Below are 19,339 nucleotides of genomic sequence, written 5' to 3'. Positions count from 1 at the left end.
TATATATATATATTTGAACCATAAACACACATATTTGAATGTAGAAACCCTACCCACAGGCTGTTCATACAAAACAACTGTTTATCAGCCATTTTCATCTTTGAGAAGAACATACAGTAAGACTTTGCCACTGATCATTTAAATCCCCAGTTAATCAACCATCTTTCAACAGCCAATATATGCTGTAGCTTGTTGAATTGATTTGATCATGAGAGATTTTTTTAAATTTATTTTTTATTTCACCTTTATTTAACCAGGTAGGCTAGTTGAGAACAAGTTCTCATTTGCAACTGCGACCTGGCCAAGATAAAGCATAGCAGTGTGAACAGACAACACAGAGTTACACATGGAGTAAACAATTAACAAGTCAATAACACAGTAGAAAAAAAAGGGGGAGTCTATATACAATGTGTGCAAAAGGCATGAGGAGGTAGGCGAATAATTACAATTTTGCAGATTAACACTGGAGTGATAAATGATCAGATGGTCATGTACAGTGCAGAAGTGCAGAAAATTAAATAAATAAAAACAGTATAAAAACAGTATGGGAATGAGGTAGGTGAAAATGGGTGGGCTATTTACCGATAGACTATGTACAGCTGCAGCGATCGGTTAGCTGCTCAGATAGCTGATGTTTGAAGTTGGTGAGGGAGATAAAAGTCTCCAACTTCAGCGATTTTTGCAGTTCGTTCCAGTCACAGGCAGCAGAGTACTGGAACGAAAGGCGGTCAAATGAGGTGTTGGCTTTAGGGATGATCAGTGAGATACACCTGCTGGAGCGCTTGCTACGGATGGGTGTTGCCATCGTGACCAGTGAACTGAGATAAGGCGGAGCTTTACCTAGCATGGATACAGTGCCTTGCGAAAGTATTCGGCCCCCTTGAACTTTGCGACCTTTTGCCACATTTCAGGCTTCAAACATAAAGATATAAAACTTTATTTTTTTGTGAAGAATCAACAACAAGTGGGACACAATCATGAAGTGGAACGACATTTATTGGATATTTCAAACTTTTTTAACAAATAAAAAACTGAAAAATTGGGCGTGCAAAATTATTCAGCCCCCTTAAGTTAATAGTTTGTAGCGCCACCTTTTGCTGCGATTACAGCTGTAAGTCGCTTGGGGTATGTCTCTATCAGTTTTGCACATCAAGAGACTGTATTTTTTTCCCATTCCTCCTTGCAAAACAGCTCGAGCTCAGTGAGGTTGGATGGAGAGCATTTGTGAACAGCAGTTTTCAGTTCTTTCCACAGATTCTCGATTGGATTCAGGTCTGGACTTTGACTTGGCCATTCTAACACCTGGATATGTTTATTTTTGAACCATTCCATTGTAGATTTTGCTTTATGTTTTGGATCATTGTCTTGTTGGAAGACAAATCTCCGTCCCAGTCTCAGGTCTTTTGCAGACTCCATCAGGTTTTCTTCCAGAATGGTCCTGTATTTGGCTCCATCCATCTTCCCATCAATTTTAACCATCTTCCCTGTCCCTGCTGAAGAAAAGCAGGCCCAAACCATGATGCTGCCACCACCGTGTTTGACAGTGGGGATGGTGTGTTCAGGGTGATGAGCTGTGTTGCTTTTACGCCAAACATAACGTTTTGCATTGTTGCCAAAAAGTTCAATTTTGGTTTCATCTGACCAGAGCACCTTCTTCCACATGTTTGGTGTGTCTCCCAGGTGGCTTGTGGCAAACTTTAAACAACACTTTTTATGGATATCTTTAAGAAATGGCTTTCTTCTTGCCACTCTTCCATAAAGGCCAGATTTGTGCAATATACGACTGATTGTTGTCCTATGGACAGAGTCTCCCACCTCAGCTGTAGATCTCTGCAGTTCATCCAGAGTGATCATGGGCCTCTTGGCTGCATCTCTGATCAGTCTTCTCCTTGTATGAGCTGAAAGTTTAGAGGGACGGCCAGGTCTTGGTAGATTTGCAGTGGTCTGATACTCCTTCCATTTCAATATTATCGCTTGCACAGTGCTCCTTGGGATGTTTAAAGCTTGGGAAATCTTTTGTATCCAAATCCGGCTTTAAACTTCTTCACAACAGTATCTCGACCTGCCTGGTGTGTTCCTTGTTCTTCATGATGCTCTCTGCGCTTTTAACGGACCTCTGAGACTATCACAGTGCAGGTGCATTTATACGGAGACTTGATTACACACAGGTGGATTGTATTTATCATCATTAGTCATTTAGGTCAACATTGGATCATTCAGAGATCCTCACTGAACTTCTGGAGAGAGTTTGCTGCACTGAAAGTAAAGGGGCTGAATAATTTTGCACGCCCAATTTTTCAGTTTTTGATTTGTTAAAAAAGTTTGAAATATCCAATAAATGTCGTTCCACTTCATGATTGTGTCCCACTTGTTGTTGATTCTTCACAAAAAAGACAGTTTTATATCTTTATGTTTGAAGCCTGAAATGTGGCAAAAGGTCGCAAAGTTCAAGGGGGCCGAATACTTTCGCAAGGCACTGTATTCCTTCCCCTCTTCCAAATTGCTCCATTGTCAGAATATAAGGACGCCCTAATGCCCCTAACCACATTCGTAAAAACATTGGTAATAATAATGTTGAACAGAATATAACTGATAGCACTGCCTTGAGGAATACTATTAGCATTTGAATTTATGACTCCCCATTAGCTGCTGCCAAGGTAGCAGCTACTCTTTCTGGGGTCCAGAAAAATTAAGGCAGATATATACAATTTTATAAACATTACAATACATTTTTACAACATATTTCACAACACATTGTCAACTCCAAAATCATCATATACACTGTGTCCCATTTGAACTCGAAAGGAACAATTAAATAGAAGGCCAAAACCCAGTTAAATAACCTCACACCAATGCCCAATCTTTCCATCTTCATCAGTAGCCCTTCTCTCCACATAGTATTATAGGCCTTTTCAATGTCAAAAAAGACAGTAGCCATTACTTCTTTCGTGACCAGAGTTTTTTTTTTTACACTTATTTGCTCACCTTGACTAATACATCCAGGGTAGGTCTACCTTTACAGAAACCACTTTGACAATGACTCTATAAACCTCTGTGCTCCAGGAAATATAAATCTATTGACAATCATCTTTTCCATCAGTTTACATACAGTGGGGCAAAAAAAGTATTTAGTCAGCCACCAATTGTGCAAGTTCTCCCACTTAAAAAGATGAGGGCTTTTCATCATAGGTACACTTCAACTATGACAGACAAAATGAGAAGAAGAAAAATCCAGAAAATCACATTGGAGGATTTGTAATGAATTTATTTGCAAATTATGGTGGAAAATAAGTATTTGGTCAATAACAAACGTTTATCTCAATACTTTGTTATATACCCTTTGTTGGCAATGACAGAGGTCAAACATTTTCTGTTAGTCTTCACAAGGTTTTCACACACTGTTGCTGGTATTTTGGCCCATTCCTGCATGCAGATCTCCTCTAGAGCAGTGATGTTTGGGGGCTGTTGCTGGGCAACACAGACTTTCAACTCCCTCCAAAGATTTTCTATGGGGTTGAGATCTGGAGACTGGCCACTCCAGGACCTTGAAATGCTTCTTACGAAGCCACTCCTTCGTTGCCCGGGCGGTGTGTTTGGGATCATTGTCATGCTGAAAGACCCAGCCACGTTTCATCTTCAATGCCCTTGCTGATGGAAGGAGGTTTTCACTCAAAATCTCACGATACATGGCCCCATTCATTCTTTCCTTTACATGGATCAGTCGTCCTGGTCCCTTTGCAGAAAAACAGCCCCAAAGCATGATGTTTCCACCCCCATGCTTCACAGTAGGTATGGTGTTCTTTGGATGCAACTCAGCATTCTTTGTCCTCCAAACACGAGTCAACTACAAACAAGCAAGATTTCTTCAGATAGCTTTACAGTTCAAAGTGGATGGCCATGATAATGTCCCAATTTCAATGTCTCACTTGAGCCGCCATCACCTTTACCACCCATTATGTCTTGTCCATTCGTCAACCAGTATACCAGCAACATAAGAGAAGTTTAGAACAGATCTCTCCCCATGCTCACTCCACGTGGACTCCTCTCGCACTCCTGAGAAAAGACATGAGAGAAAAGCAGTTGATAGCTTAGATTGGATGATGTACACCGGTTGCTGGCTCGGACTCATTTCTCTCGGTAGAAGTGGTGTGGACAGGGCCATATTGAACGCCTTTGTCACTCTTCTTCAGCCAGTTAGAGGGGTGTTTGATGTACACACACTGTTCGGTCCAATTATCTCTTCCATGCATTAAGATACCGTCTGATGTCACTTTTCATGATAACCTCAAGAGGACAGATCAGAACAACAGTTTAGTTCAGTTCATTAACTATATGATAAATTAATACTTTTACCAATTATTCTTAATACAAATGTCTAAACATATGTCAAAGAGAATAACAACACATTCTATTGAAACTATTATTTCAAATTGGCTTATACTCCCCATCACACTGTTAGCTTCATCGTAGAGCCACAGGATCAGGAAGTTAGACCTATAACCCATTGGGAATAGAACAGAGCAAACAACACAACAATACACTCCTTCACATATCACTCCATACACTCTTACACATCACTCAAGGTGTGTAAACTTCAATCCAAAACCTCAAAGGTTTGTTCCCTCCCCCATTTTGACACATAACTCTCCATGAGAGTAATGTGTAAAAAAAGAAAATAACACTACTAATGGTCAAAAAACAAAACAACATTTCAAATAACAAAATCCAATTAAAATCACTACTCTTAAGAACTCCGTAAAGAAAAATTATTGTACCCATATGGTCATAGAAAAAATAGACTAATCTCTTAAAGCTAGGGGGCACTATTTTCATTTTTGGAAAAATAACGTTCCCAGAGTAAAGGCCTATTTCTCAGGACCAGATGCTAGAATATGCATATAATTGACAGTTTAGGATAGAAAACACTCTAAAGTTTCCAAAACTGTAAAAATATTGTCTGTGAGTATAACAGAACTGATATTGCAGGTGAAAGCCTAAGAAGAATCCAATCAGGAAGTGACTCATGTTTTGAAACCGTTGTGTTCCTATGCACCCCTATTGGCCATTGAAAGGGATATCAACCAGATTCCTTTTTCTACGTCTTCCCTAAGGTGTCTACAGGCTTTAGACGTAGTTTCACGCCTTTATGTTGAAGAATGAGCATAAACGACTACATTGCGTAAGTGGACAGAGGTGGGGGCTCTCAGAGAGATTCTTGCGTAAAAGACAGAGGTAGCTATTTTTCCTCTCAGTCCTACTGAAAAGCCAATTGTCCCCGTTGATATGTTATCGAATAGATATTTGAAAAACACATTGAGGATTGATTATAAAAAATGTTTGCCATGTTTCTGTGGATATTATGGATATAATTTGGAATTTTTATCGGCGTTGTCGTGAACGCTATTTCCGGTGGATTTCTCAACATAACGTGACCAACAAACGGAGGTATTTTGGGTATAAAAATCATCTTTATGGAACAAAAGGAACATTTGCTGTCTAACTGGGAGTCTCGTAAGTGAAAACATCCGAAGATCATCAAAGGTAAACGACACCACACCCACTTTTTCCAACTCGTTTAGAAGCCAACTATCACATATTTCTGAGCAGGCACAAAATTCACAGCGCCTTCTGTTCAAACCATAATAAAAACATAAAACACGTAGTTGCATTCTAGCTGCGGGTCCAGTTCTGACATTATATGTAGGCCTAGCTGAGGTGACCCCGAATCCCAAGTTTCAGCTCGATAGGTCATTTGGAGCCCGAGTAGCGACCTTAATTGGTGTTGAAAATACACATTTTCCGGGCATTGCTACGGGGTCCTTGAATGAGCTATCGGACAGAAACGTTAGGGTCCGTCTCTATGGGCCGAGGTGGTTTCAATGCACCTAGTCTTGCGACTCTGGGACATTTCTAAATGTCGTCATTGCCGTGATGTCAAAATGAATTTCAGTTATTGCAAATGTACGAGGCTGTTCCTCGGTCTGAGAACCTTCTAGAGCCACATAACTCACTGTGCACTATCAACTTGCGCTCTATAACAGGTTTCTAAAGTTTCAGAGCTCTAGGTCTGACGGTTCTTTAATAGTTTGAACAAAGGTAACTATTGCAGGTTCTTGGAAATCTGATGGGATGAATGACTCATTTACAGTTCATGAGGGTTGCCTAATCACACATATGAAGTTTTGAAAAGATCTGACCTTTTTAACCCTTCGAAACAGCCCCTTTGACACCATTTTAAGGCACTTCCGGTTGGCACAGGAAGCTATAAGTAAACACATATCTTGATTGGGGTAGGCTCTTACAGAATCCTGAGCTTTAAGTTTTTATGTTAAGAATTGACTGATCTACACAGGGTTGAATGCAGTGATTTTGTGAAAACTTCATCTGTTATGTATATCAAAACACTTTTAGGGTGAATTTAATCATTTCCGGTTGCTCCAGGAAGCTTAAAATCAACACAGGTAGACCTTATAGTGGCCTGATGGATTGTCCTCGAAGACAGGTTCATAAGGCATTCATAACCCACATAGGCTTCAGGTTGAATTTAGGGTTGCAGGCAATGTATTCCTATGGGGAGAGATGTCATTGTAATCTGTGAGATGAAAAAACCCTGTTTTTACTGTTAAGGGTTAATTCCACACGGTCAAGGTTAGGCTTGCACAGATCGGGGGCACCTTAGGAACATTCCTGTGGTTGAATTGTCCTTCTAAACCTAACGGTTCCGCCACTGTCCCCCAAAGCCCCTGAAATTTAGGGCCAGGCTTCATTTTGGGCCTGCTTATTTTCACGGTTGCCGCACTCAGACCGACCAACGGTCAAGCGGGGCATCTCGTTGAACTCGGCACGGCCTGGAGACTATGGTGATGCCATTTTTAGTGTTGATTTCAGAATGTAATTCTGGTGATGGTCCCTCACTGTTTAAACATATTGCAAATGTACAAAAGTCAACTAGCAAGTCTGTGTCCATCAGTCAATTAGATGTCATTCTGACACCAAACTGATACCATCTGACACCAAACCCACTTTTTCCAACTCGTTTAGAAGCCAACTATCACATATTTCAGAGCAGGCCCATAATTCACAGCGCCATCAGTTTAAAACATAATTAAAACATAAAACACATAGTTACGTTCTAGCTGCGGGTCCAGTTCTGACATTATGTGTAGACGACCCCGAATCCCGAGTTTCGGCTCGATAGGTTTTTCGGTGTCCGAGCAATGACCTTAATTGGTGCTGAAAATCCACTTTTTTCAATGCCTTGCTATGGGGTCTTGCTAGCCGGATTCAATGCACCTAGTCTTGCGACTCTGGGACTTTTCTAAATGTCGTCATTTTCGTAATGGTCAAAATAAATTGAAGTTATTGAAAATGTATGAGGCTGTTTCTCGGTCCGAGAACCTTCTAGAGCCACATAACTCACCACACACTATCGACCTGAGCAGGTTTCTAAAGTTTCAGAACTCTAGGTCTGACGGTTCTTTAATAGTTCAAACAAAGGTAACTATTGCAGGCTCTGTCTGTCTCTACGCACCACACTGTGTCACTCCGTCCTAGGATTCAGGTGGAATTTAGGGATGCGGGCAATGTATTCCTATGGGGAGAGAAGTCATTGAAAACTGTTTGATGTAAACACATTCTTTTAACTGTTAAGGATTAATGCCGCATGGTCAAGATTAGGCTTGCACAGATCGGGAGGACCTCAGGAATGTTCCTGAGGTCGAATTGTGCTTCTAACCCTAACTGTTCTCCCGTTGTCACCCAAAAGCACCTGCAATTTAGGGCCAGGCTTCATTATGGACCTACTTTTTTCATGATCGGTGAGATCAGACCGAGCAAGCTATGGTCTAGCGGGGCATCTTGTTGAATTCTGCACAACCTAGAGATGATGGTAATGCCATTGCAGGCTCTGAGTGTCTTTAAGCACTGCACTTTGTCACTCCATCCTTGCTGTGTGTGTGTGAGAGAGAGCTTTTCTTTGACATCTGTTGGAAGAAATGACTGATTGACAGTTCATGAGGGTTGCCTAATCACACATATGACGTTTTGAAAAGATCAGACCCTTTTAACCCTTCGAAAGAGCACCTATGACACCATTTGAAGGCACTTCCAGTTGACACAGGAAGCTGAAAGTGAACACATCCTCCTTGGGGTAGGCACTTATATAATTTTGAGTTTTAAGTCTGTTAAGAACGGACTTATTTACAGAGGGTTGAATGAGTGCGTGTTATTTCAGAAAATCACAGAAATCTCGCAGAGCTCCGATACACACTTAAAAAAGATTTGTCTGAACATGCTGCAACTGGATCTGTAGCTTTTTTGAAGAAAAAAAAACACCTTTTTATTAACATCACCAATTGTACATTGTACGATTTATCTTAAATTGTGATAGATAAATGGCTGGTTCTTTTTTTCCTGACACCGTAGGCTCATGTCCTTTGACGTGAAGCGGTCAAATTAGCTCTGTATTTTCGTTTTTGACCTTTAAAAGGCATTAGAAGACATGTTACCAATTGAACCACATCTATTGCAGGATAAATCCATGTTAAAGTTTACATAGCTGGATGATACATTTTACTTTATGGGTTGGTTATGGGTCTCCCTTTTCCATAATAGGGTCATATATACTTACAAATATGAACACATGCAAAAATATCAATTTGACTGATTTACAGTTTCTATAAAGAGTGTGCATGGTGGGCATATGCCAGCCCACTCAGAATGAGTTTTTCCCCACAAAACGGCTTTATTAGATAGAAATACTTTCATCAGCTGTCCGGTCTCAGACGATCCCGCAGGTGAAGAAGCCAGATGTGGAGGACCTGGGCTGGCATGGTTACACGTGGTCTGCAGTTGAGGCTGGTTGGATTTACTGCTAAATTCTCTAAAACAACATTGGAGACAATTTCTCTACCATAAACTAACACACTTCTCTGGCAACAGCTCTGGTGGATATTCCTGCAGTCAGCATGCCAATTGCACATTCCCTCAAACCTTGAGACATCTGTGGCATTGTATTGTGTCAAAGCTGCACATTTTGAGGGGCCTTTTAGCACAAGGTGCACCTGTGAAATGTCTATGCTGTTTAATCAGCTTCTTGATATGCCACACCTGTCAGGTGGATGATTTTCTTGGCAAAGAAGAAATACTAACAGGAATATAAACAAAATGTGAACATTTGAGTTCAGCTTTTAGTCAATTAAACATTTCTGGGATATTTTATTTCAGCTCATGAAACATAGGACCAACACTTTACATGTTGCATTTATAATTTAGTTCAGTCTAGTTTTTATCCCAAATGGTTCTGGACACTACAGCCCAGAAGTACTGACCCTCAGACTTGTGTGAAGACAGATTTTCGGGATGTCTCCTGGTCTGATAATCAGCCCTGTAGCTGGACTAAATCCACAGACAATCATGAATCAGATTACTAGTGTAAAGATTCATTTTATTAAAAAGATACCGCCATTTACATTGAAAATGAAATAAAACCCTAAATCATTCTGCCTTTAGTACAGCTATGAGTACACTTCAATGCACTCGACTGGAGCTGATATATTGCCAAATATGTCAGAAAAGGAAAGTAAATTGCCATTAACACTGGCCAAACGCTAACAAATTCAAAATGCACAGAAAGCTAAAAACATCACCACTGTAAAAAGAGCCATTGAAATGTACAGTTCGGGAATTTGTTGTACATACAGATGAAATAATAATGCCAAAGCCAGAGGATGAACACCAAGGGATAAATAAAATAAATGACAGGAGAAAGAAATCAAAATACAAAGGGGTTAAATGGCTTCAAGCCCTGAGGCAAATGGGGATAGGGGAACAGCAGGGCATGGAGCAGTTTCACCCCCATGGTCAGTCAGCATCAGGTATGGGGCTTTTCCTCTGGCTAGGAGACCTGGATCGGCTATAACAAGGCAGGAAGACAATTAGCATTTTCAGTGGAGCACGACCTTTAAAACAAAGCATGAACATTGGCGTAGCTATTTCATTAGCTGACTGCACCAGGCACTACTCCTAATTCAAATAATCATTGTGTTTAGATACTGGGGACAAAAAAAACAAAAAAAGGTAGAACCTGATAGTTGTACAAGCATCTGGTAATCATCATAACTAAAATAGCTAGTAATCTGGGATGCGACCTGGAGAAAGACATCTGTGGTGCAAAAGTGGGAAAACTAGTATACAGACAGAGGCAACCCATTTTTAGTTGAATTTAAGTGTCTCCAGTACCAAATGCATGAATAAAAGTCTTACTTCCGCGCCACATGAAAGAAAACATATGTAGGGCAGCATTTCCCAAATTCAGTCCTTGGGACCCCAAGGGGTGCACATTTAGTTTTTTTTGCCCTAACACTACACAGCTGGTTCAAATGATCAAAGCTATGATGATTTTTAAAAATCACCTGTGTTGTGATTGAGCAAAAAACTAAAACATGCACACCTTGGGATCCCGAAGACCGGGATTGGGAAACCCTGGTGTAGGGGTATGAGGAGATTCTCAAGTTTAATACCTCTTCTTCTTGGTGGTGGCCGAGCGGGACCTGGAGCGAGATCTGGAGACGCTCCGCGCCCTGGGGCGGGACACTGACCGGGAATGGGAGCGAGAACGGGAGCGACTGCAGAAGAAACAGCATTAGCGTCAGTGGGCAACGAGGGGCCCCTAAATTCTCAATTCAATAATGGTTGTAGGTCTGCACAATATGGCATGGACCAAATATTGCGATTTTACTTGCAATTATAGATCAAAACAGGTACTGTTGGAATCACAGAAATAGAATGATCATTCCAATTTTAAAGGTTGGAAAGCAGTTTAGTTTGGCATGATAACAAATGAAGTAATGAAATGGCTGTGAAAGTAGGAATCAAAGTGTTGGTCACTGTTTCCCATGGGACCTTAATTAGGTAAATGTACATGCAGACAGATTTTAGAATATTTCCTCAGATTAAGAACAATGCTGATATACTCCACCACTGGTCCCAGCCTGTATTAGAGCAAAAGTTTCCTAGCAAGATTCGCCCTCAATAAATTTTGCTAGCCATCTGGTCACTAGCAATTAGCATTAGGGGCCATTGTTTTTAGGCACATTTGGAGCTTGCTAAGACCACATCACTTGCTCTCTGCAAAACACTAGTTATACAAACAAATAGTATAATAGAACACTTGAATTTATATTAAGAAAAGTGAAAAGCTGCATCGATTTTGTTTGGGATAATCTGTTGACTGCATGCGTTTTGGTCAATGCATGCTGAGTGAATCTCGAGCATGAGGAACTGTCTGCTGGAGTGACATGGGGCGGGATTGGGAAGCGGCCAAAAGAGGAGAGAACTCGCAACTCTAGCAAAAAAAATTGAAAGTAAAAAAAATATTAAAATAATGTTAGACAGCCTAAACTCAAACATGAGCGTGCGATTTTAGAATGCATGGTTTTGAATTATAATGATGCCTATCAGGCTGACAGCTTTGACGCGCATCTCAACTAGAACTGGTCTCTATTTTCACTTTTTACCGCTTACGCTGAAGCCACACAAAACAATACGAATGTTAACATAAATTTTTTTGAGCTCATATGAATAGGAAGATAGTCGAGGCCTTACCATACATGCTAAGCTAGACCTATTCATCAATTTATGGAAACGATTGCCATCTGTAAAGATTGGAGATAATAATATCCTGCTAGCATAGTCACTACTCCGCCGGTCCTTTCCACCCAGCTTGCTTGCTTCACCTCCTGATGAGTTTTTCACTTACGTGGCACTTAAAATATTGCAGCCTCTTGCAATATGGATATTGCACATCAATATCGCAATTTCGAGTCAAATTTGATTAATCGTTCAGCCGTGGCTGGTTTGGTTCTTTTTTTGTACTAGCACTTATTCCACTTCAAGCACTAGCTAGGTTTCCATAAATGTGGCAGATTTGCCATTTTTTATATTGGCATTTTACTAGCAGTGGTGTTACAACATCAAACCAGCGTCTTGCGAATAAAAGACTGTGTGTAATGAAGTGCACACAAAAAGCATAACTTTCATTTCCTGAATAAAAAGCAAATGCTATGCATTTCCATCCCATTTTTAACTTGGTTTTGGCACAAAGTCTGTTTTAAACAGCAAATGTACCCATTCTGGTATTGGCATGCGCTCTAGCCAACAACTTGCAGATACAGTGCAGAGGGTAGGCTACATGATGACATTACAGATAAGAGCAAGAATCTACATTTTTCAATTGGCAGCCAAGCACCAATGATCCTCCATCTATTGCAAGGGAGCATCAAGCTCATCACAGTGCACTTTTATCACACCGAAGTTTAATTTATTTAATCTGTAGCCTAATAAACCGTGCATGCTTTTTAAAGTCGTGGGAGGATCACACCGCATAGCATCGCGTGACCGGTTAATCTATCAACAGTCGCAGAATCTAATCACCTACAAAAAAAACTATCCACCCTTCTCTAGCATATTTTGTTTCATCAACATTTTTAAACAACTTAACGTTTCCACCAGGTCTGTCTTCAGTTTGACAGGTACTTGACTCAAATAGTTTGATGGAAACCTGGTTACTGCCATTTAAGAACCTGTCTCATTTCTAGTCAGAATGTAGATCGAGTTTACTTTAACCTGTGCAAAAGTTCTGTATTATTCTCCCAAGGAATAGATTTCACAACAAAGGAGATCTGCCATGATACAGTAGTCCATTCTTGAGTGCCATATTGGTTGGTTTACAACATCGATTAAAACCACCTTATAGGAAATTCACATAACACGATAATTTGGATAGCCAAGCAAGTGTCACCCTCGTGAGTGCTAACAAGCAGGCTTGGTAGTGCTAGCTATCAGCAGCCATTGCGTAGTACTTGCATAAAGTTTAGCTTTCCCCAACTTGTCCTCGCCCTGCACACTTCACTGCCTTACATTGAAAACTATTAGTTTATCGCCCCCATCAGGTTGTGGCAAAGCCCTGTTTAGAGTGGGGCAGTTGCGACACGTTTTTTTTTATTTCAAGAGCAACACTGGCTTTTCGAAACCGCAGTTTGTCGTCAGTAAAACGAAAAGCACGCATTTTCTTTACTTTGTACTTTTTTACCCCTTATTCGAAGTTACAGTCTTGTCCCATCGCTGCAACTCCTGTACGGACTCCGGAGAGGCGAAGGTCGAGAGCCATGTGTCATCCGAAACACAACCCTGCCAAGCCACACTGCTTCTTGACACACAGCTTGCTTAATCTGGAAGCCAGCTGCACCAATGTGTCGGAGAAAACACTGTAGAACTGGCGACCTTGTCAACGTGCACACACCTGGCCCACCACAGGAGTCACTAGAGTGAGATGTGACAAGGACATCCTGGCCGGCCAAACCCTCCCCTAACCCGGACGATTCTGGGCCAATTGTGCGCCACCTCATGGGTCTCCCGGTCACAGCCAGTTGCAATACAACCCGAGATCGAACCCGGATCTGTAGTGACGCCTCAGGGCACAGCCTTAGACCGCTGCGCCATTCAGGAGGCCCTGCAATCATGCACTTTCGATCAATCATTACTTTCAGTAGCATCATCTGTCGCAGTAAGAACTAGACGACAGGCCTACCATGTTTAAAGACAACTTCATGACTAACTATCATTTACCTTACTGATCTGCGCACTGGAGTCCTGGACCGACGGACTGGGGTCCTGGATCTGCACACTGGACTTCTGGACTTGGAACGTGCGGGGGACCCAGATCTACCGGGCAAACACAAAACCCTCTGTCATGTCATCTATTCAAAACAGAATCTAGCCGCTATATGTAAACTAAGGGTTGGGATGTTAGCTACAAATTACACAAGTCTAAAAATATATATACAACAAACAGTCAAAAAATATAGTATATTCACCGATTTCAGCAGTAGATTAAATCTTACCTGCTTCTGCGCTTTGAGTATGATGGGGATCTATTACGCCTGTTAGAGGGAGATAAGGGAACTCATGAAGCTGATAATAGCAATTAAAAGAACTCTTAGGCTGCATTTACATTGGCAGCCCAATCTTTTGCCAAATTACCAGCAAAAGAGAAGACCAATTGACAAAAATATCAGAATTGGGCTGCCTGTGTAAAAACAGCCTTATAATATCAGACACAGGTCCAAGGTCAGCTAGAATAATAAATAATCAAATAAAAACATTTCATAGGAGACTCCAAGTCTCTTCAAGTCAACTTGCAGGGGTCCTTTTGTGAAACAGAATCACTCACCGGTCACGGTCGTTGCTTCGGCTGCGTGAGCGGTAACGCCTTCCCCTGGACCTTGAGCGAGATCGTGAGCGGGACCTGTGAGGAGGATCATTGATCAACATACAGTATATGTATGGTTGCTACACAAATTACATATTGGAGCCACCATGTTGTTGAATGTCATTCAATGAAAAAGTGACATTCCAATTAACGGTGAAAGAAACATTCTGGAGTAGGCGGCCTCTACACTGTACCTGCTGCGGCGACGGCCTCCTCCCCTCTTGCTAAAGCGAGAGCAGTCATATGCATAATGGCCACTCTCGCCACATTGGTAGCAGCGGTCGTTGGGGTCGAAGTGCCGACGGCTGGGACGGCCGTAGCGTGACTTGCGAGACATGCCAGTTGACAACTCCACTCTTATGCGAGAACCACAGAGCACCCTGAAAAAGGACAGTGGATTAAGAATAGATGGCATATATATAGCCTGCTAGCAAGTGTCAGGTCTTGTGAAAGTGGTAAGGTCTGCAAAAAATGTAATATTGAAGACAGTGTTATAGATTAAGCACTATGAATCCACAGAATAACGGGCTACTGTATGCAATCTCACATGTACTCACTTGCCATCCATGCCCTTCGTCGCATCCTCAGCATCTCTGGGATCTTCGTACTCGACGAAGGCAAAGCCAGGAGGGTTCCTGGCCACCCAGACGCTGCGCAGAGGTCCATAGTAGCTGAACGCCCGCTCCAACTCCCCCTTAGCAGCCCCGTTGCCTAAGTCACCCACATAGACCTTGCAGTCAGTGTTGCGTGAGGAGCCACGTGATGACGAGTGGGACATCTTAAAATCTGAAACTAGATATGAAGGAGTGACATTGAGACCTTGTGTAACACCATACAGACCTTCAGGACTAGCATGGCCTGTTGCACTGGATAGGAAAATGACCAACATCATTTCATTAAAATATTTGCAATTTATCCAGCTGCTCATTATTTTAAAGGAACAATGAAATAGTTTGAGCACATGCTACAAGTGAGGCTGGCTAAAGGTTAGCTAGCCCAATAAATGACTAAAAGAGCCTAACATTACTCCTAGTTCAAGGACCTTACATGTTGTGTTTAAAGGAAAATTGGCTATGGTAACCAACAACTCCATCTAAACGTATTGCGGCATTGTCCTATACTGAACGAAAATAAGTGCAACTGAAATGTGGCACTAATCTATGGATGTCACATGACTGGGAATACAGATATGCATGTATGCATATCACATATGACTAGTTCTGCTCCACACCCAAACTTATTTTTTTTAAGGTACAGTGGGGCAAAAAAGTATTTAGTCAGCCACCAATTGTGCATGTTCTCCCACTTAAAAAGATGAGAGGCCTGTAATTTTCATCATAGGTACACTTCAACTATGACAGACAAAATTAGGGAAAAAAATCCAGAAAATCACATTGTAGGATTTTTAATGAATTTATTTGCAAATTATGGTGGAAAATAAGTATTTGGTCACCTACAAACAAGCAAGATTCCTGGCTCTCACAGACTTGTAACTTCTTTAAGAGGCTCCTCTGTCCTCCACTCGTTACCTGTATTAATGACACCTGTTTGAACTTGTTATCAGTATAAAAGACACCTGTCCACAACCTCAAACAGTCACACTCCAAACTCCACTATGGCCAAGACCAAAGAGCTGTCAAAGGACACCAGAAACAAAATTGTAGACCTGCACCAGGCTGGGAAGACTGAATCTGCAATAGGTAAGCAGCTTGGTTTGAAGAAATCAACCGTGGGAGCAATTATTAGGAAATGGAATACATAAAAAAAACACTGATAATCTCCCTCGATCTGGGGCTCCGCACAAGAGCTCACCCCGTGGGGTCATAATGATCACAAGAACGGTGAGCAAAAATCCCAGAACCACACGGGGGGACCTAGTGAATGAGCTGCTGGGACCAATGTAACAAAGCCTACCATCAGTGACACACTACGCCGCCAGGGACTCAAATCCTGCAGTGCCAGACGTGTCCCCCTGCTTAAGCCAGTACATGTCCAGGCCCGTTGGAAGTTTGCTAGAGAGCATTTGGATGATCCAGAAGAAGATTGTGAGAATGTCATATGGTCAGATGAAACCAAAATATAACTTTTTGGTAAAAACTCAACTCGTCATGTTTGGAGGACAAAGAATGCAGAGTTGCATCCAAAGAACACCATACCTACTGTGAAGCATGGGGGTGGAAACATCATGCTTTGGGGCTGTTTTTCTGCAAAGGGACCAGGACGACTGATCCGTGTAAAGGAAAGAATGAAAGGGGCCATGTATCGTGAGATTTTGAGTGAAAACCTCCATCAGCAAGGGCATTGAAGATGAAACGTGGCTGGGTCTTTCAGCATGACAATGATCCCAAACACACCGCCCGGGCAAAGAAGGAGTGGCTTCGAAAGAAGCATTACAAGGTCCTGGAGTGGCCCAGCCAGTCTCCAGGAGTCTCAACCCCACAGAAAATTTTCAGAGGGAGTTGAAAGTCCATGTTGCCCAGCAACAGCCCCAACACATCACTGCTCTAGAGGAGATCTGCATGGAGGAATGGGCCAAAATACCAGCAACAGTGTGTGAAAACCTTGTGAAGACTTACAGAAAACATTTGACCTCTGTCATTGCCAACAAAGGGTATATAACAAAGTATTGAGACAAACTTTTGTTATTGACCAAATACTTATTTTCCACCATAATTTGCAAATAAATAAATAAAATATCCTACAATGTGAATTTCTGGATTCCCCCCCCTCATTTTGTCTGTCATAGTTGAAGTGCACCTATGATGACAATCACAGGCCTCTCATCTTTTTAAGTGGGAGAACTTGCACAATTGGTGGCTGACTAAATACTTTTTTGCCCCCACTGTACCTTAAAAAAAATAAGTTGGGATGTGGAGCAGAAAAGTAGTCATCTGGTGTGACCACCATTTGCCACATGCAGCGCGTCATCTTTGCATAAAGTTGATCAGGCTTTTGATTGCGGCCTGTTGAATGTCGTCCAACTTCTCTTCAATGGTTCTGCAAAGGGCGGCAGGGTAGCCTAGTGGTTAGAGCGTTGGACTAGTAACCGGAAGGTTGCAAGTTCAAACCCCCGAGCTGACAAGGTACAAATCGGTTGTTCTGCCCCTGAACAGGCAGTTAACCCACTGTTCCTAGGCCGTCATTGAAAATAAGAATGTGTTCTTAACTGACTTGCCTAGTTAAATAAAGGTAAAATAAAAAAATAAAGCTTGCTGGATATCATCAGGAACTAGAATGTGCATTCTTACACGTTGATCCAGAGCAACCAAAATATGCTCAATGGGTGAGTATGCAGGCTATGGAATAACTGGGATATTTTCAGCTTCCAGGAATTGTGTACAGATCCTTGCATTATCATGCTGAAACAGGTGATGGCGGCGGATGAATCGCACGACACGACAATGGGTCTCAGGATCTCGTCACAGTATCTATGCATTCAAATTGCCATCAAGAAAACTCAATTGTGTTTGTTGTCCTTGCTTATACTTGTGCATACCATAACCTCACCTCCACCATGAGGCACTCTGTTCACATCAGCAAACCATTTGCTCACACGACACCATACACATGGTCTGCGGTCGTGAGGCCGGTTGGATGGCCTTTGAATGACGACTTTGAATGAACACTTTTGCCAGTTCTCCTGTTTTGTCAGAGTTCTGATTACATTCACATTGCTATGTTTTTAAAGGAATCTAGATATTTTTTAACATTCACTCAATACACTGGGTCTTTACAAAGTGCAGGCCAAGCCATTCCATCAGAAAGTGGTATCAGACAGCTAAACATACCTACGTACATTTGGTAAGCAAATAAATTGCATTTAGTTCAAAGATGAGACAATAATTAATCAGAAGATACCTATAATCTTTATGTACATTTTAATAGTAACAGAATAACTACAGATTAAATAACACTAATTCAATTTAGACCCAACATAGGCTACTACACCTTTAAGAGCTAGAAATTATTTGTACCCCATGTTGTGATTCTCACATTATTCAAAACCCACAATCGAATAAACCGTTCCTGAAGCTCTCTTAACATATAGAAGACCTATTGTACACAAATAATCTGAACTAAAAACGCCACAGTGGAATTTCTGTGGATCCTTGACAATCCCAATCAATATCCAAAGACAGTTTCTTCTGCAAACCCCCACCTCTTCTCTCTTTTGTAGCATCAATGTGAGGATTTATGGTAGGCGACACGGTATTGCAATAGCCTAGTGTGTGGTGCAGGAATAATGACAAGCAAACCTTAGATGCTTCGTGTTCACTATGCACAAAAAAAATAACGGCACCGAGTTGACAAGAACTGTCTGAGAGAACAAGTGTAAAAATGCCCTTAGTTAACGTTAGATAACAAACGCGTAAAGAATACCATGCCGGTCTCAAGACTAATGTACTTTTACCCAAATAACGTAGTTAACATTACCGTTGTTTGCTAACGTTACAAGTGGTAGTAGTTAACTAGCTATAGTAGCCGTTACCTAAGATGAGACCAATGCACACAACTAGTTAACTAGCAACAGTGCAGTGAAAAATACAGCACTTTGCGCGTAGAAGCTAGGCCGCACACCATTGCATGGTTTCACGCGGTTTTGTTCACCAAATAAGGCTATAACGTTACAAATGGGAGAAATATCACGATAAACACAAACTGGTTTGAAAACGTACCCTAAGCATTTGATTATAGCCAAAATGTGATTTCAGGCAGTTCGCCGAAAACGCAGCTTGGATCGATTTACAATGGCTGCCATACTCACTTGATGCAGCTAGCTATGCTAACGTTAGCTACCCGCCTCCCCCGTTCAGCTAGTGAATGAACACCGTTTCCCAGTTGGCCTCAGTCTGCTGCAAATTTTAGTTAAAAAAAAAGCGAGATTCATTTTACGAGTTCATAATTTGTGTTTAATGTTATGCTGTCTTCGTTTCCTTAGCATAGTAACAAGCCGGGCACTCACCTTTTCCACGCTCCCCCCCTTTCCCGTATTGACCTAGCTAGCTGCTCGCACAAGGCAACAGCACGTTTAACATATAACCCAGGGAAGGAAGTACCGCCAACCAGAGA

The 19,339-nt window shown here is 41.6% G+C and overlaps 1 protein-coding gene across 3 annotated transcripts; it reads right to left on the bottom strand.

Moving 5' to 3' along the window:
* Positions 1-9,424: 9,424 nt before the first annotated feature.
* Positions 9,425-19,339, bottom strand: LOC115105359 (serine/arginine-rich splicing factor 7-like). Of its 3 annotated transcripts, none has more exons than XM_029627306.2 (8): positions 19,233-19,339; positions 14,827-15,061; positions 14,464-14,649; positions 14,231-14,305; positions 13,902-13,940; positions 13,627-13,722; positions 10,521-10,625; positions 9,425-9,913 (listed from the first exon to the last, which is right to left on the bottom strand). In XM_029627306.2, the coding sequence occupies exons 2-8, from the start codon at positions 15,045-15,047 to the stop codon at positions 9,862-9,864; spliced, it is 774 nt and encodes a 257-aa protein (XP_029483166.1). In that variant the 5' UTR covers positions 15,048-15,061; positions 19,233-19,339; the 3' UTR covers positions 9,425-9,861. The 3 variants fall into 3 exon arrangements, with proteins under 3 accessions (XP_029483166.1, XP_029483167.1, XP_029483168.1); XM_029627307.2 differs by lacking the exon at positions 19,233-19,339 and adding an exon at positions 19,035-19,122; XM_029627308.2 differs by lacking the exon at positions 19,233-19,339 and adding an exon at positions 15,727-15,798.

The sequence above is a fragment of the Oncorhynchus nerka genome, linkage group LG22, assembly GCF_034236695.1.
Source record: "Oncorhynchus nerka isolate Pitt River linkage group LG22, Oner_Uvic_2.0, whole genome shotgun sequence".
Taxonomy (NCBI): domain Eukaryota; kingdom Metazoa; phylum Chordata; class Actinopteri; order Salmoniformes; family Salmonidae; genus Oncorhynchus; species Oncorhynchus nerka.
The sequence above is the reverse complement of the archived record's forward strand: the minus strand, read 5'-3'. Positions and strand labels throughout refer to the sequence as shown.

Coding starts and splice junctions, on each gene's coding strand:
- LOC115105359 (XM_029627306.2), bottom strand. CDS start 15,047: ATGTCCCACTCGTCATCACGTGGCTCCTCACGCAACACTGACTGCAAG. Junction 14,650..14,826: donor ACGAAGGGCATGGATGGCAA/GTGAGTACATGT, acceptor GTCCTTTTTCAG/GGTGCTCTGTGGTTCTCGCA. Junction 14,306..14,463: donor GGAGGCCGTCGCCGCAGCAG/GTACAGTGTAGA, acceptor TCCTCCTCACAG/GTCCCGCTCACGATCTCGCT.